Source organism: Sebastes fasciatus, chromosome 10, assembly GCF_043250625.1.
Source record: "Sebastes fasciatus isolate fSebFas1 chromosome 10, fSebFas1.pri, whole genome shotgun sequence".
Classification (NCBI taxonomy): domain Eukaryota; kingdom Metazoa; phylum Chordata; class Actinopteri; order Perciformes; family Sebastidae; genus Sebastes; species Sebastes fasciatus.
The window spans coordinates 32,254,121-32,276,749 of record NC_133804.1 but is presented as its reverse complement, the minus strand read 5'-3'; the positions used below and the strand labels follow the sequence as shown (position 1 = coordinate 32,276,749).

Sequence of the window (22,629 nt, the reverse complement as noted above, 5' to 3'; positions counted from 1 at the left end):
CATTATTGCAGGTGCACGATGGATAAATTGTAATTCAGTGTAGGATTAGAACATGTTGTGAAGTTTATCTGGGGCATATAAACAGTATCACTCGCTCAATATCTTGTCTTTCTGCAGGGCCCACCTGGACCGCCTGGACCCCCGGGCCTTTCAGGGGAAAAGGTAAGGGCCCAATCATGTATTGCCACATATTTAACTTTATCTTGAGTGTTTTTAATGTGTCCTGTCTGGATGTGATATGTTGTTTTAATGTACTATTTTAATAGCAGTTTTTGCACATGCGAACCGAACAAATTTCTTGTGTTAAAACCTGAGTTTGTGCGGTGTTAAAGCCAGTCATATTCATCAAGTTTCCTCTCTTCGTCTTCTTCCAGGGTGAGCTTGGTTTACCCGGGCCAGCAGGAGTCGATGGGGAGGAGGTACGGTTGCAAAATTACACACAGGCTGATTAAATGTCTTGTTTATGTTTTATTTGAATGTAACTGAACGTGACGTCTCTTCTTGATTCTTTGCCCTCCAGGGACCTAAAGGGGACGGGGGTGGGACGGGACCAGCTGGCGAGAGAGGAGAGAAGGGGGAGATGGGGCTCTCTGGGCCGGCCGTAAGTAGTGACAGTAAAACACGTTGACACTCTGATATACACAAGAAGTACGTAAACAGCTGAGAGTTCATGTTGCTCTTTGTGGTCTCAGGGTATAGACGGAAACAAAGGAGAGAAAGGCAACTGCAGGATGGACGACAACCTGGTCAGTGCAGCAACTTACTGTACCAGCTATTGTGTGTGTTTTAGCCCATTTATTCTTCTCACTGTAGATGTTTGAATACATTTTATTTGTAATCTCTGACTCTAATTGTAATGGTGCTCAGGTTCAGATGATTTCCCAGCCAGGCCCACCTGGCCCACCAGGGGTTCCCGGGTCCCCTGGATCAATGGTGAGTACTTATAGAAACTATTCAAGTCCAGTTTGTTGGTTGCACCTGTAGCCGTCACACTCACAGCACACAATGTTTTCCAGGGGCTGCACGGTATGCCTGGTCCGAAGGTAAGACTGCAACATCATCTACAGTAGTATGTGATGGAGGTTATGATGTGACGTGTTGTTTGGTACTCAGTGTTCCCGTCTTTCTATAACGCAGGGTGAGCCTGGATTCGGGATGAAGGGAGAGAAGGGGGACTTTGGTTCTCCTGGATCCAGAGTGAGTGACCCGGTATTATCATAATAAAGCATGATAGTATACCTGGACATGATACAGATGATGATAATGTACTCTTAACTGCAGGGATTAGACGGTGTCCAGGGCCCAGCTGGGTCTACAGGGTTAGTGGGTCTTCCAGGTGCGAAGGGAGAAAAGGTAAGCACAAGATCACCTCCATCAAAAGTGTTTACTACATGTTTTTATTGTCTTAAATACAACATACATTTGTGATTTATATTTATACGTGTGAATGTGTGTTCGCAGGGCAGACCAGGGGAGCCCGGACTAGATGTGAGTTTCTCACTGACATTTTAATTAGATCATTTTCAACTGAACTGAACTTCAATCAGTGTCCAGTGATAATCTGCCTCCTGACCCCGTTTTGTGCTTCTATGTCCAGGGTTTCCCGGGTCTGATGGGAGAGAAGGGTGACCGAGGGGACAGAGGAGACAAGGTTAGAACAAAACACAGACTTTATGACTAAAACAACTTGACTCACAGTGCTTAGCTGCATCTCAAATTAACCTTCAGGTTCCCAGCTTTCAGATGATGTACACCACTTCTATGTGACATCTACTGTTCACCTGCTGTCTCCCCCTAAAGACCCCCCGTACCCTCCTAAAAAAGACGGGTCTATTGTGGGTCTCAGAGGGTTAAAATACAACCAGTTCAATATTCTTTCTTCTCACTGTTTTTCTTCTGTCCTCCTCGTGTCCAGGGCGACAGGGGAACGGTGGGAAAGAGAGGTCTAAAGGGCCAGAAGGGAGAGCAGGGTCCTCCAGGCCTGGACCAGCCTTGTCCTGTGGTACGTCACCTTCACACACATTTCTTTACCACCACTTTCCTCTCACCTTACACAGTATCTCCCTGCTTTCTGCTCTCAGTACTGTTTCTGTCATTTTCTCTTTGTTTCCTCCTCAATGTTGTGAATGTGTACCCGGCTCTTTGCTGACAGGGTTGTGATCAGACTAAAGGTGTGTCTCAGGAGGCAGGGCTGTCTTCCCCTCCTCCACCTCCTCCTCTTCCTCCTTCCGGCCCCGAGGCCCCCTGTCCTGTGGTACAGTATCTCTCTGCTATCTCTCTTTTCCTCTATTTTCTATTCAAGCACTTTGTTTCGAGTCTTTTTCATCTCTCAAACTCTTTTATGAGTGTGCTCTCATTCACCATCCCATACCTCGTGTACTGTATGTCTAGTTCAGTATTCACCGTAAAGAGAGACATTCACACTTAATAAACAGTAAAAGAAAAAAAGTTTCAACATTAAAGGGACTCTATGTAGAATCCGAAATTGCTTGTCAACAGCGACACCTGTGGCCGTTAAGTCAATGAAAGTCAGCGTCCTGTTGCTCACGCTTGTGCTCGCTCTACATAGACATGAACGAGCATCGCTCAACACAGTGAGGCGACACACGTCAGCTAAAACCACAATATCACTCTATATTTCAGCTGCTTGGCAGTAATGTTAGCTGACCAGACGAAGGTCTGTCCATGAATCAATGCTGATCCTAGTGTTGGCTTTTCCTGCCTCGGCCGGAGGAAACAGGGGAGACACCGGAGTTTTGGTCGGAGACGATAACGTTACTCGCTGCGGAGCCCCGTCACTTCACAAGACACGGGAAACCTCTGTTGGTCTGGAGGAGCTGCAGCAGTTATTTCTGCACAAACGTCCACTGTACATTCACTAGATATTCTCAGAGCTACTAACTCTTCTGCAGTGTGGAGTGTGCAGCATGCACGTGAGAGTGGAGCGAAAGAGAGAGAACGAGCGCGGTGTGTGGGTGAAGGCAGGCAGAGGAGCAGAGTTCAGCAGAGACTCCGGCCCTGGAGACCAAAGCTACGGTCTCCCCCGCGTCCTCCGACCGCGGCCAACACTGTTTAACAGACGGGCTTCACTAGATACAACTTTGTGGTTTTGGTGCTTCCGTGTAGTTTGTGTTGGAGTCTGAGTCTGAACAGCGTAGCCACACGCGAACGCGCATGGGACACCGACCCGGATTGATTTATACGTGTAAGAAGTTACAAACAGTTCCTTTAAATAAAGAGGCTAGAAGCAACTGAAAAAGTACTTGTCTGGAATGTGTACAGAACATCTTCTGGCCCGTTAACATGGTGTTCTCTCTGCAGGGACATGACGGGCTGCCCATACCAGGCTGCTGGCACAAGGTGAGCGTTAAAGACGTCTAACCTTCTTCTTTTTTTTTTAAAGCATATTGTTTTAACTAATGATTAGCATTTTATTATGAAAGTAGTAAAAAGCTAACACTATGTGCAACCATAGCATACTTGATATTACTCGTGGATCGTCAGCATTAATATCATTGCTTGACTCTGATTTGACACAGGGGCATTTTGTAAGTATATTACAGTGTGTGAAGCATGAGTATTTGAGATCAGAACTGATTTATGTTGTGGATAATGCTACTAATAATCAATACTATTCTTCTTTTGCAGTGATGACTAACCAGCAGCATGGAGTCTGTACATATTGATATGGTATATATTGCAGTTGAATACTACACCAACAACCCTTTTTTTCCTTTTTTTGTTTTCGTAAAACATTTTATATAATATATTGAGAATTTTTTTTTTTAACAAGGACATTTTTGCGTCTACAGTATTACAAAAAAACTTTTTTTAAACTCTAGAGATCCAGCTATGGGTTTTATGGAAGAGAAGAAACTGAACAGGCAGTTGGACTCTTACTTTAAAGGACAGTCCAGATGAACGTCTAGCGGCCTCACTAACAACGCCTGCCTGATTGTAATCATGAACGCTGTGTGGATATAACGGTGTGACTCACGGACGCTTGGCTGGATGGACAGATCTCTTTGGGGAGTGGCTGATGGAGGAACGTGGGGTCAGTGCTCTCTTCTCCTCTCTCTCTTGTCTTTTTTATAAGGAGGAAATGGCGAGACAGAAGCTCAAACGCAAGCGTCTCTCTCAGCCCTGAAGGGACGCGGCGCCTGGTGGAGAAAGGACACGTAGACAGGCAGAGAGCACAACAAGGGGCAGACTGGCCTTTTATGAAGCAGAGCGAGCCATGTGAAGCCTCTCGGCGTCACACTGAACACTCAGATCTCTCTCTCCAGGAGGGGGGCGACAGAGAAACCTGCATTTCCACATTCACCTGAGAAGAAATGGACACACCTGCGGTTGGCTGATGATGATGTTGTCAGAATTATTTGGGAGTCACTGACGTCACTGGCACATAAGGAAGGATTTACTGCATAGATACATTGAACAAGGTGGTGGTGATCTCTTGTATGGCTCTTCTGTAAAGCTTTTCACTAATTACATGCATGATCATGACAAGGCACAGCGTTGTTTAGCATCCTGACAGCTTGTATGATTTGTGGTCCGTCATTGAAAGCTCGAACGACAGTTGATTCATTTTCATTTGCAATAGAGAGCCGAAGTCCCGCCTCTTCCGGTGGATCACCATTGGAGCTTATTTCAGAAAAAATATGAGCGGTAGTCAACGGAGAGAGATAAATATTTTTTTTATCCCGTCTGAATTGCACCATGAATCACAAATATGATGTTTGTCAATTTAAAGGTCCCATATTGTAAGAAGTAAGATTTTCATGTCTTTTATATTATAAAGCAAGTTTTAAGTGCTATATAAATACTGTGAAAGTATTGAAGCGCTCAATATACGGAGAAATACAATATTCAGAAATTGTGCATTTGAAACAAGCCGTTAGGATTTCTATCCATTTGTGATGTCACAAATCTACAATATTTAGACCATTACCCGGTTTTAAACGTAAACATTCTCAATGTGTACCAGTTTACTCCTGGTTGCAGTGTATGAGAATAACATCAGCTGACAGGAAGTAAACATGGACCTAAACTGTTGCCTAGCAACGCAGTTCTGTTGCGACTCCGTTGAAATGCACTAAAACGGAGCGTTTCAGACAGAGGGTAAATACAGGTATATTCAAGCAGACAGTATGAGGAAAATAAAGTTTTTTTTAACATTACAGCATGTAAACATGTTCTAGTAGAAACACAAAATACAAGTATGAACCTGAAAATGAGCATAATATGGGACCTTTAAATTAAGAAACATCATATGTGTGATTCATGGCGCAATTCAAACGGGATCGAAAAAATGGGATTTGTCTCTCTCCGATGACTGCCGAAAAAAGGTCCCATGGTGGACCACCGGAAGGGTGAGGGACTTTGACTCTCTATAAGCAACCTTTAAAGGGGACCTATTATGCTTTTGTGTTTCTTCTCTTTCCTTTAGTGTGTTATATATATTTTTTTGGTGCATGTAAAACGTCTGCAAAATTACAAAGTTTACGCCAAAGGGAGTTATAATATAAGTTGTAATATTACGATAATAAAGTCATAACTTTACGAGAAAAAAAGAAAATAGCACGTATAAATTACTACTTTATAATATTATGACTTTATTCTCATAATACTACGACTTTTTTCTCGTAAACTTCTGACTTTATTCTCGTGATATTACGATTTTATTCTCGTAATCTCAGATTTATTTTTTTTCCTCAATGTGGCCCTAATACTCCGTCGTACCATAGACCTACAACAATGATAAATAAAAATGAAAATGTAAACAAAAAACAGTTATTTATTTCCATTTTCCAAAATCCCCAGGGAGCCACTGGAGAGGAGCTAAAAAGCCGCATGTGGCTCCGGAGCCGCAGGTTGCTGACCCCTGTTATAGTAGAAACCCCAAAATACAAGTATGCACCTGAAAATAAACATAATAGGTCCTCTTTAAAAGGTCTTTCCATTTGAACAAGCCACTCAGAAGTCAGTAAGTCTATCTTTTTATTGCGGCTTACACTTCTGTCAGTGGTGACTTTGTGTGTTGTTTTGTTATATTTTTGTCCAGTTACATTTTGCATTCCTGTGCATCGCCATGTTTGTGGAATATATCGATAGCAACACTTCAAGGCCAGATTTGAAGGAACCATTTTACAGTATTCATAATTAAACCAGTGTTTTTGACAAATGATTGCCAATCAAAATTATTTTCCTTAATAATTTTCAGCGATGCATTTTGTCTGATCTTTATCCTTTTAATCACTGATGATGTTTAATTACTGTTGGCCAGTGTGGATAACAGTGTAAGTTCTTGCTGCTGACTTAAATGCGTGTTTGTTTGTTTGATATTTTTGAATCAATATGAGTCATTTGGACTGAAGGACTAACAGACTATTTGAATCAAATGTATACACAACCATTATTTTTTTTTGGGTCATTTTTATTCAACAAGTACACTTTAGGACAATGGTGCATAACTGTCAGTTATTTTGCATTTTGCGTGTGTGCTTTTTTTTTTTTTCAATTATCACAAAACGTTTTACTATCAGATGACTTTTATTGTCTTTGTAATACATTTTTTTCTCTCAGATGGAATATTGTCTTGGTGCTTAACTTTTGAGGCTCTGCTCTGCACATCCACATGTAAAACCACACACATATTTACAGTTACACGTCTATATTGTTTAAAGGAATGTTGAACGTCAGAAAAGAAGGAATTGTACTTGGGTTTACTGATGTACTATTTTCAGATACATGCATACAGGACAGAGATTACACGTATTTGGTTCTGTTTACATGGACAGAAATACACACACATGAATGGAAAATTTGTGTTTTAAGTTAGTTGACATCTGTATATTCTACATGCACTTTTTGATACAATATGAATAGCATTGAGCAATATATATTCTGGTTAATCGCGAGGCATGACTGACAACCAGTCATTTACAACATTTACATTGATTTATTGGTTGATTATCTTCAGATTCACTATCAACATACAGGCTGCTAAGTATGATTTTATACAAGATCTTCAAATTAATCAGAGGAGCACAGATGGATATGTGATGTGTGGAAAAAGTGGAGGTGGAATTTGCTATTTTAATGAGGTACTTTGTTCAAAGAGCAGTGTAGTAGAAGGATAACAGTGTTGGAGTACATCGGTAATGCTGACCTCCTCTTTGTAATTAAACTTTATCCACTAGTGGGCTCACATTATGTTTCAATAGTCACATACCCCTGCAGTGGTAGTCCCTGTTTAGGTCTGAAATGACTTCTTAACAGCTTTATTTTTGCAAAGCTCCTTTTACAGTATAACCTGCAACGTGCAAAGTTGAATTACCGACATCACACAGGGCCACTTCCATATCGGTGGGATAAATATGATGTAATGTCCCACACGCTTCTTAGCATTATTTCACTGGAAGCTGATGGTTATCTGTCACTTAACATTATCATATGTGTTTATTTCTTTTTGCAGATTCCATCAGTTTCTGTTGTTTTTTCTGTTGTTTTTTTAAGGCTTAATGAAGTCACAGTGTCTGAATACAGTTTGGTGTTTTAGCAAGTCATATATCGCAGTATTAGCTCGACTTTGTGAGAATGTTTTTTGTGGTTGTGTATTTGGTTGTAAAAGAATTAAGCTATTTTTGTAATTACTTGTCTAAAAAAAAATGTATAACGTGAAATCTGGTCAACTAAACATTTAGACTGAAGTAAACTCAACAGTTTTATGTGTTTGTTATTTTTTGTCCATTAAATCATAATCATGTAAAAGTATTCAGTTTCATTCCTTCAACAACCCTACCAACCCTACCTCATACTGCATTTATATAAAAAAGAAATACAATGAAATAACACATAGGCATGTCATTATTCAGAAAAGTAAACATAACATTTTATTATCCAAAGAAGGAAATTAATTTGGTGAGAGAGAAAAACACACAGAAGCTGTAAAAGAAAATAGTAACACAATAGAGACATACCATAAAAAGCAGCACAATACCAGAACATGTGGTCCTGCAAGTTAAAGATATGAACGTCCTTGAATACATAGTTGAGTCATCTTGGAGAGCGAAGGTTCGTTTCTCATCAACTACAAATGTTGACCCCTTTTGACCTCTGACATGACCTCCGTGTACTTATTTGTAGTTTTACTGTTCATAATTCAACTTTTTTTTGTTGCTTTTATTAGAGCCTAATACAAAGGCTCTATAACAAGTTTGAAAAATTGACCTTTTAGAGCTGAATATCGTGGATTTGAAGGTCAAAGATCATCAAAATTACATCATATAGGAATTCCTCTTCCCTAAAAGTCCCAGATAGCATACAGTGTTCAGCATTTTAGGCCAAACCATTGAAAAGATCATTTCCAACATGGCCGATGATGGTCGCTATTTTTCAAAGTTAGCCTGCATGTTTCTCAGTTTTTCAGGTATTTGGTGACAAACCAAAGTATTGGACAAATTAGAATTTTGACCTGATGATGGCGCTATAGGAAAAAAATCAGAGGATCACCCATGTTATCTATATTTCATCCTGAGAGGAACATGTATGTCTGTACCACATTTTATGGCAATCCATCTAGTTGTTGAGATATTTCCCGATGCATTCTGCTGAATGTGTCGATCGATCCCTGCCACCATCGGGCTGCTGTTGACCTTTGACACCCGGCGGAAAGCTCCAAATCAAAAGAGCATTTCTTGACCTGAAACTTGCTCTGCACAACACAATACAACACCAGCAGAAAGCTTCCTCTCATCCCTGATGGTAACGATGATGGCATCAGTGATTCTTTGGACCATCTGGCTCGAATATGCCCATAAGAAGGACACATATTGGTGTGTCACTCATTAAGCCGATGAAGCATGCTCGTAATTTCACAAATTTGATCAAACACAGAAACATTTTCATAAATCATTCTCATATGTCCTCCATTGTTACGGTTGAATGACCTCATTGTTTCTGAGACTAAACAACATGTTACACAATTGGTTGATTAGGAAGGGAACAAAGGCATAAAACATTAACATCTGCTTTAAATGTTTTTAATTTTAAATAATAGCTAGTTTTAAATTAACAAATTACCTTATATTTGTGTTGCAATGTTTGTGATTATTAAATTGATGCCATATTTGTTGTAGTCATTGACCATCATGGGATTGTTATCCATCTATATTGCAGGCATCATAAATATGTTTAAACCTCCCCAAAAAATACATAGTTTAAAATGCTTTCATCATTAATATTATTTACATAATAGCACCCACTATTTTGTTTAAGAAATATTCTATCTATGCAGATGTTGGTATTATTAATAAAGGTTTTTATTTAGAAAAATGGCCAATTTATTTTCAAAAAAAATGTTCAAGCACAACTGTAAGTGCATGTTGTTCCAAAAAGATAATGAAAATCTAAGCTACAGCTATAGTAAAAAAAAAAAAAATCTTCTAAATATTTAATATCAGCATTAGAATCCGCATTCAATAACAAAGGAAGGTAATTATTAAACTAATTTACAAAATAAATAAAATACATAATAACATTATATTAATGTTTTTATTAAATTACTGCTATTTATTTATTTATTTATTTATTTATTTATTATAACCCCTGGCATATTTTATGTTACTTTATTTTATTTTAGATTTTTTTTGTTTTTATGTATCCCTTCATTTCCTTTATATATATATATACATATATATACAGTATATTTCTATATATATGTATATATATATTTCTATATATATATTTCAATATATATTGAAATATATATATTTATATTTCAATATATATATATATATATATATATATATATATATATATTTCTATATATATATATATATATATATATATATTTATATTTCAACATATATTTATATTTCAACATATATTGAAATATATATATATATATAGAAATATATATTTATATTTCAACATATATTGATATATATATATATAGATATATATATATATATTTCTATATATATTTCAATATATATTTATATTTCAACATATATTGATATATATATATATATTTCTATATATATATTTCAATATATATAGAAATATATATATTTATATTTCAATATATATATATATATATATATATTTCAATATATATATATATATAGATATATATATATATATATCAATATATATTGAAATATATATATTTATATTTCAATATATATATATATATATATATTGAAATATATATATATATATATATATATATTTATATTTCAACATATATTTATATTTCAACATATATTGATATATATATATATATATATATATATATTTCTATATATATTTCAATATATATTTATATTTCAACATATATTGATATATATATATATATTTCTATATATATATTTCAATATATATTTCAATATATATATTTATATTTCAATATATATATATATATATATATATATATATATATATTTCAATATATATGTGTATATATATTTCAATATATATATATATATATTTCAATATATATTTATATTTCAACATATATTGAAATATATCTCTATATATATTTCTACTTTATTAAAGTTTTCCTGGTAAAAGCATGTAAAGTCCTCATGTCCCAGAATGCCCCGCGCGCCTCTCTCCCCTCTTAACTTCCTCATCCGGGTCCTCTCCTTCCTTTCCCTCAGAGCCCTGATGCGATGAGGACCTAGGTCAGTCTGGACCTCTCAATAATCCATATCCATCCTCGAGAACGGCACCGCCGAACCAAGCCAAAATGACTGAGCAGATGACCGTGAGGGGGACCCTTAAGGGGCACAGTGGATGGGTCACTCAGATAGCCACGACGCCCCAGTACCCCGACATGATCCTGTCCGCGTCCAGAGGTAAGGCTGGTTCCGACAACATGGCTACCGGCTAGCAGCAGCTAGCTGGTCTGTGGACGTTAACTGCTGTAACTAAACAAAAACACTGGTGTGAGTGAATCAATATGCATCAACAGACACTAAAGCACGTTATGTTGTTATATAGTCTTTAATGTTACACAGAATCTGCTCAAACTGACCAGAAAGACGCCGGTTAGCCTAGCTAAGCTAAGCTAAGCTAACACTATCAAACGTCATCTGCAGTCCGCCTCACATTCACACATTGCATCCGTGACACGTGTGATATCATCCTGAGTGTAGTTAACGTGCTCTAATATGTGGATCTGGCTCCTAACCATACTGAGCCTGCTAACTGATGACTACATGCTTGACAGCCTTCCTCAGTAATACACACTAACACTAACTCTGCATGGTGATGTTAATAAAGTGTTTACAGGATGAAATGTGTTTCAAATCTTTTTTATTAGGAAGCATGTGCATGCCAGTGATACAGACTTCTGTGTATCATGCCTCATTTCTGATATATATCAACAAAAAAAGACAATACTAGGAACTATGGGCAAACCAAAATGGAGACAAGCAAATACAAAGAACATAAGTAGTTAAAGGAAAAAACAAACAACAAATAAAATACATAAATGAAACACAGACGACACCCTAAGGCACACAAATCGGGGAAACTGTGGCGACATACAGTATATGCATAAACATGTGTATGAAGAATGAAATGTATGGACATTGAGTTATAATATACCCTGTATGTTTGTTTTTCAGACAAGTCCATCATCATGTGGAAGCTGACCCGTGATGAGACCAACTATGGCATCCCCCAGCGCTCGTTGAAGGGCCATTCTCACTTTGTAAGTGATGTGGTCATCTCCTCAGATGGACAGTTTGCCCTGTCCGGCGCCTGGGACGGGTGTCTCCGTCTGTGGGACCTCACCACGTAAGTGCAGGGAGGGGGACATCAGGTGTTTCTGGGTTTAAGGTGGTGAAGCTGTTTCCTCTACATGTTTAGATGGTGCAGGTAAAAGTTTAGCAGGGAAGTGTTTTTGTTGCTGTAAGAAAAATCTGATCTGGCCTTGGGTCTACAACTGTTGCAAGAAACAGTCTAAAGTCAATAATTCAATGCCATCACAAACTTTATGTAATAATCAAACCAGGTGACAAGTAGGTGTGTTGTAAATCTTCAAACTCTTAACCTAGGCCTGGTGTAGTTTCGCCACAGGAATCCCAAATAACTTATGCTAAAATTACAGTGTTTGAGTTGCATTCTGTCATCTTGACATCAAGTACTTGTCAGCATCGAGCCTCTTTCCATACATCAATAGGTCAAATCCGATACAAACCCAGCCTAATGTGTGTGGCCACATACTTTGGTTGACCTTGCAGCAACTTCGGTACATATAACCTGCATCTGGGTTGAGCAGTTATTGCTGAACAATCTCACTATTTAAAGTCTTTTCAATCATAAACCTTAATTATGCATTTCTCCTTAAATGTTGTAACAAAACAATATATTTGATCAAAACATTTTGATTACCCACTGCGGGTATAAGCTGCCACATTCTCCTCCCCTTCGCTATCTGCGGTATCTATTTTTGCAAGGGGACGTTCGCTGCATCCTTAGCGCCACCCAAGATGTCTGTGATTGGTTCAAAGAAATACAAACAAGCCGTAGTGTTGTTTTTTTAAATGTGTTGATGGGAGGCAGTAATAAACCTGAAGATCTTACTTTCAGCTATGCAAGAAGTCTAGTGACCAAATGTGTGCTGGAAACACTGATGTTTCAAGTGAACAGTAAATATTCTCACCCAGTTGTTGCATCCATTTATTCTGGATCAAGGATTGTGCCAGTGCACACTGTCTTTTGAATAGTATTTAACCCAAAGGATAACACATTACACATGTACCTTCTCCAGCGGTAACTTTCGTAGTTTAAACACAAACATTGCAAATTGGTTTAAGAAAAAAGTTGTCTTGACTTTTAAATGAGTGTGTGTATCTTTTGGAAAAGTGCTCAACAGGTTTAGCTGTAGCGATATTAGACGTGCTTCCTTCTACTTGGGTGTATTTTTAAAATATGCAACAGTTTTGAGTTCTGAACTGTTTGATGTGTTGTTTTCCCCCAGTGGTCTCACCACCCGCCACTTTGTTGGACACACCAAGGATGTTCTGAGCGTGGCCTTTTCTGCTGATAACCGCCAGATTGTGTCTGGCTCCCGGGACAAGACCATCAAGCTATGGAACACTCTTGGAGTCTGCAAATACACCATCCAGGTGAGTTTCCCACACATGTTGATGTCTTGTGAGTAGCAGTCGGGTCTCTTTCTGTCAGTGGAACTAGATTTTAGTGGATTAAAGTACTGATTAATGGCCTTGCGCTACTTTGATGATAAGTTATACGCACATCACATCATGTAGGTGTGAGGCTATCAGAACAGCGTCTGCAAAGAAAAATATAACGCCTGCACACTGTTCCATGCCACAATATTTGTATTGACTATGTTCTGATCCTGCTTGGATCTTTTGTCAGGTCAAAATATTTGAAAAAGTGGAAACCACACCCATATTTATACATGAAGCACAACAATAGGCAAACAAGCTCCATGATGGCAGGTGTAGTTCAATTCACAATTTGATAAAGTACATAAAAGCAATAATACAACAGCCATACTTCTAATATCATGTGTCTAAATATCAAACATGTTATTTACTTATTGTTAGTTACTTGCGCTGCTTTGAAACATGCTGCTCACCCAGTCACAATTGTCTTTACACGACTAGCTTTCTGCAACAGTTGGGTGGGATGTCCAGCATTGCCATGCTTTTAATATCATTCAACAAATGATGGAATGATGGTTGGTTGAAAATGTATATAATCTAGGTTCATGTTGCTAAAAAGCTGCCAAACAAAACACTTTACTGTAGACATCAGTGTTTTTCCCACCTTGCTTAATTTCATCTAGCCCATTATAAAAACAAATCACTAATCTGGGGTAACCAGAGAATCTTACATTGAGAATAAATATATGTTTGTCTTCAATTTGCAGGAAGAGGGCCATTCTGAGTGGGCATCTTGCGTGCGTTTCTCCCCCAACAGCAACAACCCCATCATTGTGTCCTGCGGCTGGGACAAGATGGTCAAGGTACGTTTTTAAAACTCCCCTTAGCTTTTACCTTTTTAAGTTCTCTTGCAACTGTGCCTGTGTGCCCAGAATCTGACATGCTTTACCTTAACCTCACTGATTATAGTCTTTAGGTTGAGAGCACAACCTATATAGCTTTATATGATGGGTCTTTATACTACCATAGGTGTGATGTAGTCTTCCTGTCCTTTGCTCCTAGGTGTGGAACCTGGCTAACTGCAAGCTGAAGACCAACCACCATGGTCATTCTGGCTTCCTGAACACAGTTACCGTATCTCCTGATGGCTCCCTGTGTGCATCTGGTGGAAGGGTAAGAAATATTTTTTGTAATTATAGACTGCCACTATTCTGAAGTGATGCACCAGTTTAGGTTTAGCTGCAGGTTTCAGCAGTGATGAAAACTTTCAAAACATCTGTTTAACATTGATGATAAAGAGGCTGTTTCTGAGTGTTACCTGCACTTAAAAAGATCATTGTTTAAGTTATGCAACAAACTCCCTAGTTGGCTGTTAAGCATCATGTTGGTATCCTAGAAACCTACTATATTTCTAAATATGGTTATTGAAGCGTACTTTCTCTCATCGTTTAGGACGGCCAGGCCATGCTGTGGGACTTGAATGAAGGCAAGCACCTCTACACCCTGGACAGTGGTGACACCATCAACGCCCTCTGCTTCAGCCCCAACCGTTACTGGCTGTGTGCCGCCACCGGCCCCAGTATCAAGATTTGGGTAAAAAAACTTCATCCTAAATATCTCCTCATCAGTATATGGTCCAGTAAAGCTACAGTGCAAAGTGCGGTGATGAAACTTCCAATGCCAACTGTATTATTTGATGATAAAGAGGCTGTTTCTGAGCTCTAGTCTAGACCAAGTTGTACATTGTGTAATTAAATGTGGATGCTGTAACTTCTCTCATTGATCCGTTGCTACTGAGCAGTTACTCAATGCACTGCCTCTGATGTTTCTTCTCCTCGTGTAGGATCTGGAGGGCAAGATCATTGTGGATGAACTGAGACAGGAAGTGATCAGCACAAACAGCAAGGCCGAGCCCCCACAGTGCACTTGTCTGGCATGGTCTGCTGATGGACAGGTACGACACACTTTCCAGTACAGATGTCTGACTATCCTACTAATCTGTGGTTATAGTGTTTGATCCCCGGTGATTATACCCATTCACATTTAATTCTGAGACTCCAATGGTGACAGTCCTGCAAATATGAGGGGAACTAGAAACGCACTAATTTGAATATTAACGGGCAAGCTATAAGTCTATAGAATGAGTAATCAATGTTCCTCCATCCCTCTTTCTTTCTTTACAGACCCTGTTCGCTGGCTACACCGACAACCTGATCAGAGTGTGGCAGGTCACCATTGGAACTCGATAAGAACTTTTTGTCGACTTTGAATAAAAGACTGTTTCAAAAGAGCGTACGCCATCTTCCTTTCAACACTATCAATGATTATAATACATACAGGGATGCACCGGGATCGGATATCTGGGGATACTGACTCAAATAGCTGGATCGGGTATCGGTGACAAATCTATTCAATTCAGTTTTTTATATTTGCATACTATATACTGGCATTTTAATTCCTGTTGAAGTTTGCTGCATTAAAAAGGTTTACACTGGAATTGCAATTCTTGTTAATTTTACAGATTGATTTTTTTTACAAAGTTGCTGGTGCATGATTTATTTTAATAATTCAGTAAATTTATATGTGTATTTATTTGTTAAATTGTTTTACAAAGTTGGCAAAGCAATATTTAAGTCAAGCTGATACCAGCATTATCGGATCGGTACTCGGTATCAGCGGATATCGTATCTGTGCATCCCTAATAATACGTAAAATAAGTATTATCAGCACAACTTTTTACCTTTCTTTAATAAAAAAAAAAAAAAACTTTATTTCACACGACTTGTGTAACAGTAGTTACAACAACTGCATTATAAACCACAGCGAAGCAATAATCTAAAAACAATGATTTGACAAAAGTAAGGTTTGAAAAAAGGCATGTCTAATAGATAGATAGATAGTAACTATTGATCCTGAGGTATATTCAAGTTTCCAGCATCACAGTTCCATAGTGCAAAACATCTTAGTAAAAAGTTAGTAGTACAAAAAATATACCAGATATAAAAATACAAGGAGATGAAGCAAACAGTTAAAACTGAATATAGTGCAGGGTAACAGCTGTGATATATGATTATTAAAAAGTGCAGAAGAGACTGTTAAAAGTGAATATAGTGCAGAAGAGTGTTAAAAGTGAATATAGTGCAGAAGAGTGTTAAAAATGAGTATAGTGCAGGGTGACTCCAGTAGCTTAGTCTGTGCAAGTGCACTGTATGCATTATTATCTGTCCTCTTTTGTCATTTTAATCATTGTGGTCACTTGAATAGTTTAATTTTGTGTAAAGAATGTACTTTTGCATGCACAGTCTGCAGATTATTATTACACACTAAAACTGTATTTAAATTCAGGAGGCGAATGAATATTGTCATTTTAGACCAGGCTACTGATGGATTATACCGGCGCCTTGTGCGTTGTCTGGATTGACCTGCTTAGCTTGCCGTAGATCTGTAGTGGTATCCTAGCAACGCAAACAGTCATTATAAACAGAGCACTGCTTTAAACGAGCCTATTTAACTGTTTGTGGACAAGTTTAACTAATTATTAAGTTTACCAGCTACACGTAATGTTACATGTTACTAACGTATAGATCTAATTACTGGTTAACGTTAGAGTTTAGTCGACAGGACTGAAGGAGAGTATAGTAGTCTAACGTTATAAGCTAACGTGACAGATGTTAGTGCAGCATGCTGGAGGAGATGGAGACAACTTTACATCCTCGCATCTTTGTGGACAAAACTCTGGCTCTGATTAAACCAGATACCATCCACAAAGCTGAGGAGATTGAGGACATCATCCTCAAATCAGGCTTCATTATCCTGCAGGTTGGTTGAATATATGTCTGTAAACTCTGGGATGTGCTCTCTTTAGGGTGTGCTGTATGTATGGTGCCAGGGAGGCAATAGTTTGTGTAATTAACTTTTATTATAAGACAAATAACCTAAGGCGTTTGTCCAATTGTGTGTGTGTGTGTGTAGTCTGACTGTAAATCACTTAAAGGGTCATTTCATTGCTGTTTTGTATTTGCTTTTCCCCATGTTGTCCATGTATCTGTTGTTATGTTTTTTTATTTTTTCCCACTCACTATGTTGTTTGGTTACGATTACCCAGAACTCTATAGATATTAAACAATATCCTCCTCACAAACACTAACCATACACTTCCACGCATCACACACTTCTCTTTTTTTATATATTTACTGTATTGTTATATATATCTTGTCCTAATTGTTTATCACTATTATGTAGTCATACTATTTCTTTATATTAATCTAGTCTCTATGTGGAGGCTTCAGATAAGCCCAGTGGGTTTTTTGCATCTTGCTGCACTTTATATTATTCTTTTTTTTTGTTATGTTGTATAGTCTTAAATTGTGCTAAATAAATAAACAAATAAACAAACTGATAAATCCCAAATATACCTATATTGTCTGCATGTTGGCTGATATTACAGGACAGACTTACAACAGAGAAACAGAAACCATTATGCAGTTTGTCCACCAGAGAGTGCTAACAATGTCCAGCTCTGCACATATGGTCACACTTTCTTAATAACTAGATTTAAGGGATCTTTTTCAAAAAAATGTACTAGATGAAAATATATATATAGGACAATGAATCACCAGACTTTGTTAAACCCTAAGGTATTAAAATACATACCTAAAAAATCCAGTATCAGTTCACATTTCAATTAATTGTATTTAGGGTGTGCTGTATGGTGCCAGGGAGGCAAATAGTTTGTTTAGTTAACTTTTATTTTAAGACAAGTAGCCTATGGTGTTAGTCCAATTGTGTGTGTGTATAGTCTGACTGATAAATCCCAAATAGATCTATATTGTCTGCATATATGTTGGCTGATATCACAGTACAGAAATGCAACAGAGAAACAGAAACCATTATGCAGTTTGTCCACCAGAGAGTGCTAACAATGTCCAATTGTCACACTTTCTTAATAACTACATTTAAGGGATCTTTTTCAAAAAAAAATGTTAATAGATAAAAATATATAAACAGGACGATGAATCATCAGACTTTGTTAAACCCCTAAGGTGTTAAGATACATACCTAGAATTCACATGTCACTTTTGTGTCCCCATCTTTCTGACAGAAGCGGATGCTGCAGCTGAGTCCAGAGCAATGCAGTGACTTCTACGCAGACCAGTATGGAAAGCTCTTCTTTCCCAGCTTGACTGCCTTCATGAGCTCCGGTCCCGTTGTTGCCATGACACTGGCCCGTGAAAACGCCATCGCCCACTGGAAGTCCATCATCGGGCCGGTCAACAACACCAAGGCCAAAGAAACTCATCCAGAGTGGTCAGTCTGTTAATTTATAAGATGTTGATGCAAGTCTTTTGTTTTGTTGTCTGTTCATTCTATGGCACATGTGGTTATATATATATCCTCCTGGGAACTGAGTTAAAAAAAGTGTCTTCCAATTACTTTTTGTTGTGATATCCTTCCTATTTAGGCTTAAAAGAAAATCTTAACAATTTAGGCTTGTTAAACTTTATTTTTATTGTCCACTCTAGTGGATTACAGGATTATTTCAGTGTGAAAAGACAAAAAAAATGAACAGATTATGGCTGTAGAGTGATATTAAACCAAGATTACATTCAAATTGATTAAAAAAAAAACATGCCATATCACTGGAAAGCCTAGGATGTCCTCTTTACAATACACCAGGGGTTGATAGAGTAGGTCAAAAGAGTAAGAGGATATGCATGTGGACAGAATGTCCACTACAGAGGACACATGTCAATGGGCCGGGTCTCAGGAGGTTAAATATATATATATATATATATATCTCAGCCATCAGTCAAAATGGTGGGAAGTTTGACTGTGAACTTCCCACGAAATCATGCAAGACATTTCAGTTCCTGCTAATGCATTAAATTGCTATTGCAGTTTTTTTAAACACTGTTTTTATTTTGCTTTTAACAATTGAAACTTGCAAAATCTCCATGAATCTTACATGAGGTCAAAGATATAAGAATTATAATTATACATTGGTAATAAACAATCCGTCATATAATACAAATTTACAGTTCACATTGCCTTACCGACAGTCTTACCAACAGAAATAAAAAAATAATAATAATAAATATAAAAAAACAAATAATATTAAAAATATTGGTGTATCTGCAGAGGGTCTGTCTCAAATGTCTGCTTAGAAACAAACGGCTGGCACAGATCAAACAGACCTTCGGTATATTAAGAAACACTTTGAATAACTATTATTTCCCCTACCACAATGTAAGTTCTGAGTATATGCAGTATATATATGTATATATATACTGTATGTATTAGTGTGTGAGCACATCCACATTAGGGTGTCACAATACTTGAATATTCCTGTGATATCATGGCACCAATCCTTTGGTTAGACAGATTCAGACAGGGAGTGCTGTGTGATGGACACATTATATTAAACTACATAACAGTACATTCTCTATATGGTTTTGAAGAAGTACTCATAATATTCTCCATGGTCTTGGTACAGTATTCAGCCTACAATGCAAAAGATTGATCAAGCAGTAGTTTTGATATTTGTACATACTGTATATAATTGATTGTGATTCTGAGCCCCAGCCTCTGATTATTATGACGTACAGTACATAGTTCATCATGCCCTGTGAGTGTGAGGCATCCTATGACTTCAACCTGGCAGATATGTTTATATGAATGTGATGTATTTCCCCCCCGCAGCCTTAGAGCAAAATATGGCACTTCAGACCTTAGAAACGCACTCCATGGCAGCGATTCATTTCCAGCGGCTGAATGGGAGATCAAATTCATGTTCCCAAACTGTAAGTAAAACACACAACCACACATACAGTACTGTTGTTTGTATAGAAATGTATTGAACACTTATAATTGTGTACCCCCCATGCTTTCTCTCTCTGCAGCTGTAAACGAGCCCTTTCCCTCGAAAGATGCCACCAAAGAATACCTGAGCAGGCATGTAAACCCGACTCTGCTGCGTGGACTCACTGAGCTCTGCAAGCACAAGCCCCTCAACCCCGGTGTAAGTACTCAATGCTCAATATATGAACATAAGATAGTTATTTATTGTTGTGTCATGTTGTTTAGTGGTGTTGAGCTTTGGTCCCTGAAACATCTTCTTACATTATCCTGCACTTTTGCTTCGATAGATTTGGCTCGCTGACTGGCTGATCAACAACAATCCAAACAAGCCTCGATTATCTGATGGAGCTATTGTGGAACAAGCAGAATGACAACATGGGAAAAAAAGAGGGACGAGTACATAATATCAAATGTTCATTTTTTAAACTATGATGGAATTAAATGTCTTTTCAGCACTAATCATCTGTTTTCAGGTAAAGCTGGCCTATTTATAAACCATTTGTTCTTCCGTTAACACTTCTTTAAAGGGTGTGATTTGATTCATAACCCAACATTAAAATTCAACAGGTTTATTATAAGAACACTAACAACTGCTCCTAATCATAAAATAAATCAAATATCTCAGATTTGTTTTTTGTTTTTTAACAAAGCACCCTGTCCCAGCAGGTCCAACATATCATGTTGAATTATGGAGTAAGTCAGACAGAGTTTGCATTTGATTTGGTCACCATGATAACATTATAACCAAGTTCGACCAAATGCTCGTACAATAACATGTTCTGGTCTACCTGATTTGACCAGCTTCATCTCTTGTGGCTCCTCTGGAACTGGTTCGCAAACACAATATATATAGTTGATAAAGTAGTCCAGCTTGTACATGGGCATATAGCTGTCTAACAAACATGTTACTGAATGAACAAAGTGACTTCAGTTGGTCAAATGAGGATTACAGTACTTTATTCAGGCTGCTTCACGGTAGTTTGCATGTTAGCTATCAGACTGATTATGGAAAATAACCTCAATGACTATTACTGTATGTGTTTTTGAATTTTAATCAAAGAATAAATATAGAAAAATATTTATTTTAATTATTATGGCGTCTCTAAATCCCATTTGATGGTTATTTGGTCTGTAGTGTGTAACTAGCAGTAGCCAGTGCCTGAATTTGTACACGAGTACTTTTACTTCTTATTGTATTATCATTATTATGAATACGTTTTCAGTTATAATCAATCTATGTTGAGGTGACATTGATGCGACTGCATCATTGGAGCTAAAAAAGAAAATGCAGTCTTGCCCATGCGTTATGGATTTGCCTTTGGTATTCCTTCTCATTACACATCTCACTTGGTTTTATTGTAGCATATATGTGCAATATTATATGTAGCCTACAATTTGAGTATTTAAGTATACTTGGCTTATACTGACAAGTATACAGAAAAGTCTAAGTATACTTGGCTCATACTGAGAAGTATACAGAAAAGTCTAAGTATACTTGGCTTATAGGCCTACTTGTACTTTGATCGAGATATACTTAAGAAAAGTATATTAAGTATTCTTTCCTTATAGGCCTACAGAAAGGTATACTTGGCTTGCAGTTGTGCTTACTTTTTGATAGAGTAGTCTATTAAAGTGTGTGCAGTTGTCACTGAAAGAAAGTCACCGTTATAACCATTTATATGTGTCTATGTACGCGTATGAAAGGCTTGAAGGCAGCTCTCCGTGCGTTTATCCATCATTAATATCCATACAGAGACACCTAGATCTACATTTTGGACATTTTCCACGTAGGCTACCGTTTAACAACCCTGGACTGCCTGGACTTCTGTTGCATTTGACTACATTTTTTGTCAGATTCAGAGTGAATATAGCCGTGCAAGACAGACAAATACTAAGAGTAACGCTTTGTAAAACGTTATTAAGCTCTGACTCACCACTGTGAGTTGTCCTCTCGGGTGGGATGGCCTGCACTGGCAACCCGTAGGCTCTCCCATTGGTACATCCTTATATATAAGGTGATTCTGGGTCTGCTCCCACAATACTTAAGTGTTTTTATTACGCAAACAAATTGTGGACAGTATTCACTGTGTTCACAGGACCTCTTTGTGCTCTCTGTCCCAACAGCTCAGACAAAAATTGGGGGAAAGGGCTTTTGCATATTCTGCACCCTCAGCCTGGAATTTGCTCCAAAATGACCAAATAATCAAGGAGCTGGTATCATTAAATATTTTTAAATCTAAAATGAAGGCTTTAGAATCAGACTCTATGGCATGCCAATGTTTTTAGCCCCCTTGTTGTACCGCTGACTCCCAGAAAAGGTCCTTTTTGTCCCCCCATTTGTCTTTAGATAGTTCAAATTTAGGGCTTTTAGTGTTTGTGAATTGTATTTTATCTCTAATTGTGTCTGCAACTTTGTGTTCTTGCTGCTGACCGTCTTGGCCAGGTCTCCCTTAGAAAAGAGGTTCTTAATCTCAATAGATAGATACAGTAGATAGATAGTAACTTTATTGATCCCGGGGGAAATTCAAGTTTCCGGCATCACAGTTCCATAGTGCAAAACATGTTAGTAAAAAGGCAGTAAAAAAGTAAGTAGTGAAAAGTACAAAAAAAATAAAACAGATAT

At 37.7% G+C, this 22,629-nt stretch overlaps 3 protein-coding genes across 3 annotated transcripts in view; all 3 read left to right on the top strand.

The window, feature by feature from the left end:
• The window catches only part of LOC141774734 (uncharacterized), a 158,137-nt gene extending 150,361 nt beyond the window's left edge, over nt 1-7,776 (top strand). The window contains exons 18-31 of the mRNA XM_074647531.1: nt 118-162; nt 375-419; nt 521-601; nt 693-746; nt 868-933; nt 1,017-1,043; nt 1,138-1,197; nt 1,282-1,353; nt 1,462-1,488; nt 1,598-1,651; nt 1,916-2,002; nt 2,153-2,254; nt 3,322-3,360; nt 4,097-7,776. Of these exons, the coding sequence (XP_074503632.1) occupies nt 118-162; nt 375-419; nt 521-601; nt 693-746; nt 868-933; nt 1,017-1,043; nt 1,138-1,197; nt 1,282-1,353; nt 1,462-1,488; nt 1,598-1,651; nt 1,916-2,002; nt 2,153-2,254; nt 3,322-3,360; nt 4,097-4,147 (810 nt within the window). The 3' untranslated portion in view covers nt 4,148-7,776. The remainder of the gene's footprint in view (nt 1-117; nt 163-374; nt 420-520; nt 602-692; nt 747-867; nt 934-1,016; nt 1,044-1,137; nt 1,198-1,281; nt 1,354-1,461; nt 1,489-1,597; nt 1,652-1,915; nt 2,003-2,152; nt 2,255-3,321; nt 3,361-4,096) is intronic.
• Nucleotides 7,777-10,622: 2,846 nt separating this feature from the next.
• On the top strand, nt 10,623-15,439 carry rack1 (receptor for activated C kinase 1). The gene is made up of 8 exons (XM_074647545.1): nt 10,623-10,862; nt 11,637-11,808; nt 12,995-13,142; nt 13,916-14,011; nt 14,211-14,321; nt 14,601-14,741; nt 14,992-15,102; nt 15,332-15,439. Exons 1-8 carry the CDS (start codon nt 10,754-10,756, stop codon nt 15,395-15,397), a joined length of 954 nt encoding a protein of 317 aa, XP_074503646.1. The 5' UTR covers nt 10,623-10,753; the 3' UTR covers nt 15,398-15,439.
• A 1,171-nt stretch (nt 15,440-16,610) lies between these two features.
• Nucleotides 16,611-20,648, top strand: nme5 (NME/NM23 family member 5). Its single transcript, XM_074647550.1, has 5 exons — nt 16,611-16,967; nt 18,250-18,455; nt 19,848-19,948; nt 20,048-20,166; nt 20,294-20,648. The coding sequence occupies exons 1-5, from the start codon at nt 16,830-16,832 to the stop codon at nt 20,375-20,377; spliced, it is 648 nt and encodes a 215-aa protein (XP_074503651.1). The 5' UTR covers nt 16,611-16,829; the 3' UTR covers nt 20,378-20,648.
• The last annotated feature ends 1,981 nt before the right edge of the window (nt 20,649-22,629 follow it).

Bases quoted from the DNA above. Each gene is read 5' to 3' on its own strand.
- rack1 (XM_074647545.1), top strand. From the start codon at position 10,754: ATGACTGAGCAGATGACCGTGAGGGGGACCCTTAAGGGGCACAGTGGA. The intron at 13,143-13,915 runs GTGAGTTTCCCA...TTCAATTTGCAG, and splicing joins TCTGCAAATACACCATCCAG to GAAGAGGGCCATTCTGAGTG. The intron at 14,742-14,991 runs GTAAAAAAACTT...CTCCTCGTGTAG, and splicing joins GCCCCAGTATCAAGATTTGG to GATCTGGAGGGCAAGATCAT.
- nme5 (XM_074647550.1), top strand. From the start codon at position 16,830: ATGCTGGAGGAGATGGAGACAACTTTACATCCTCGCATCTTTGTGGAC. The intron at 19,949-20,047 runs GTAAGTAAAACA...CTCTCTCTGCAG, and splicing joins CAAATTCATGTTCCCAAACT to CTGTAAACGAGCCCTTTCCC. The intron at 20,167-20,293 runs GTAAGTACTCAA...TTGCTTCGATAG, and splicing joins ACAAGCCCCTCAACCCCGGT to ATTTGGCTCGCTGACTGGCT.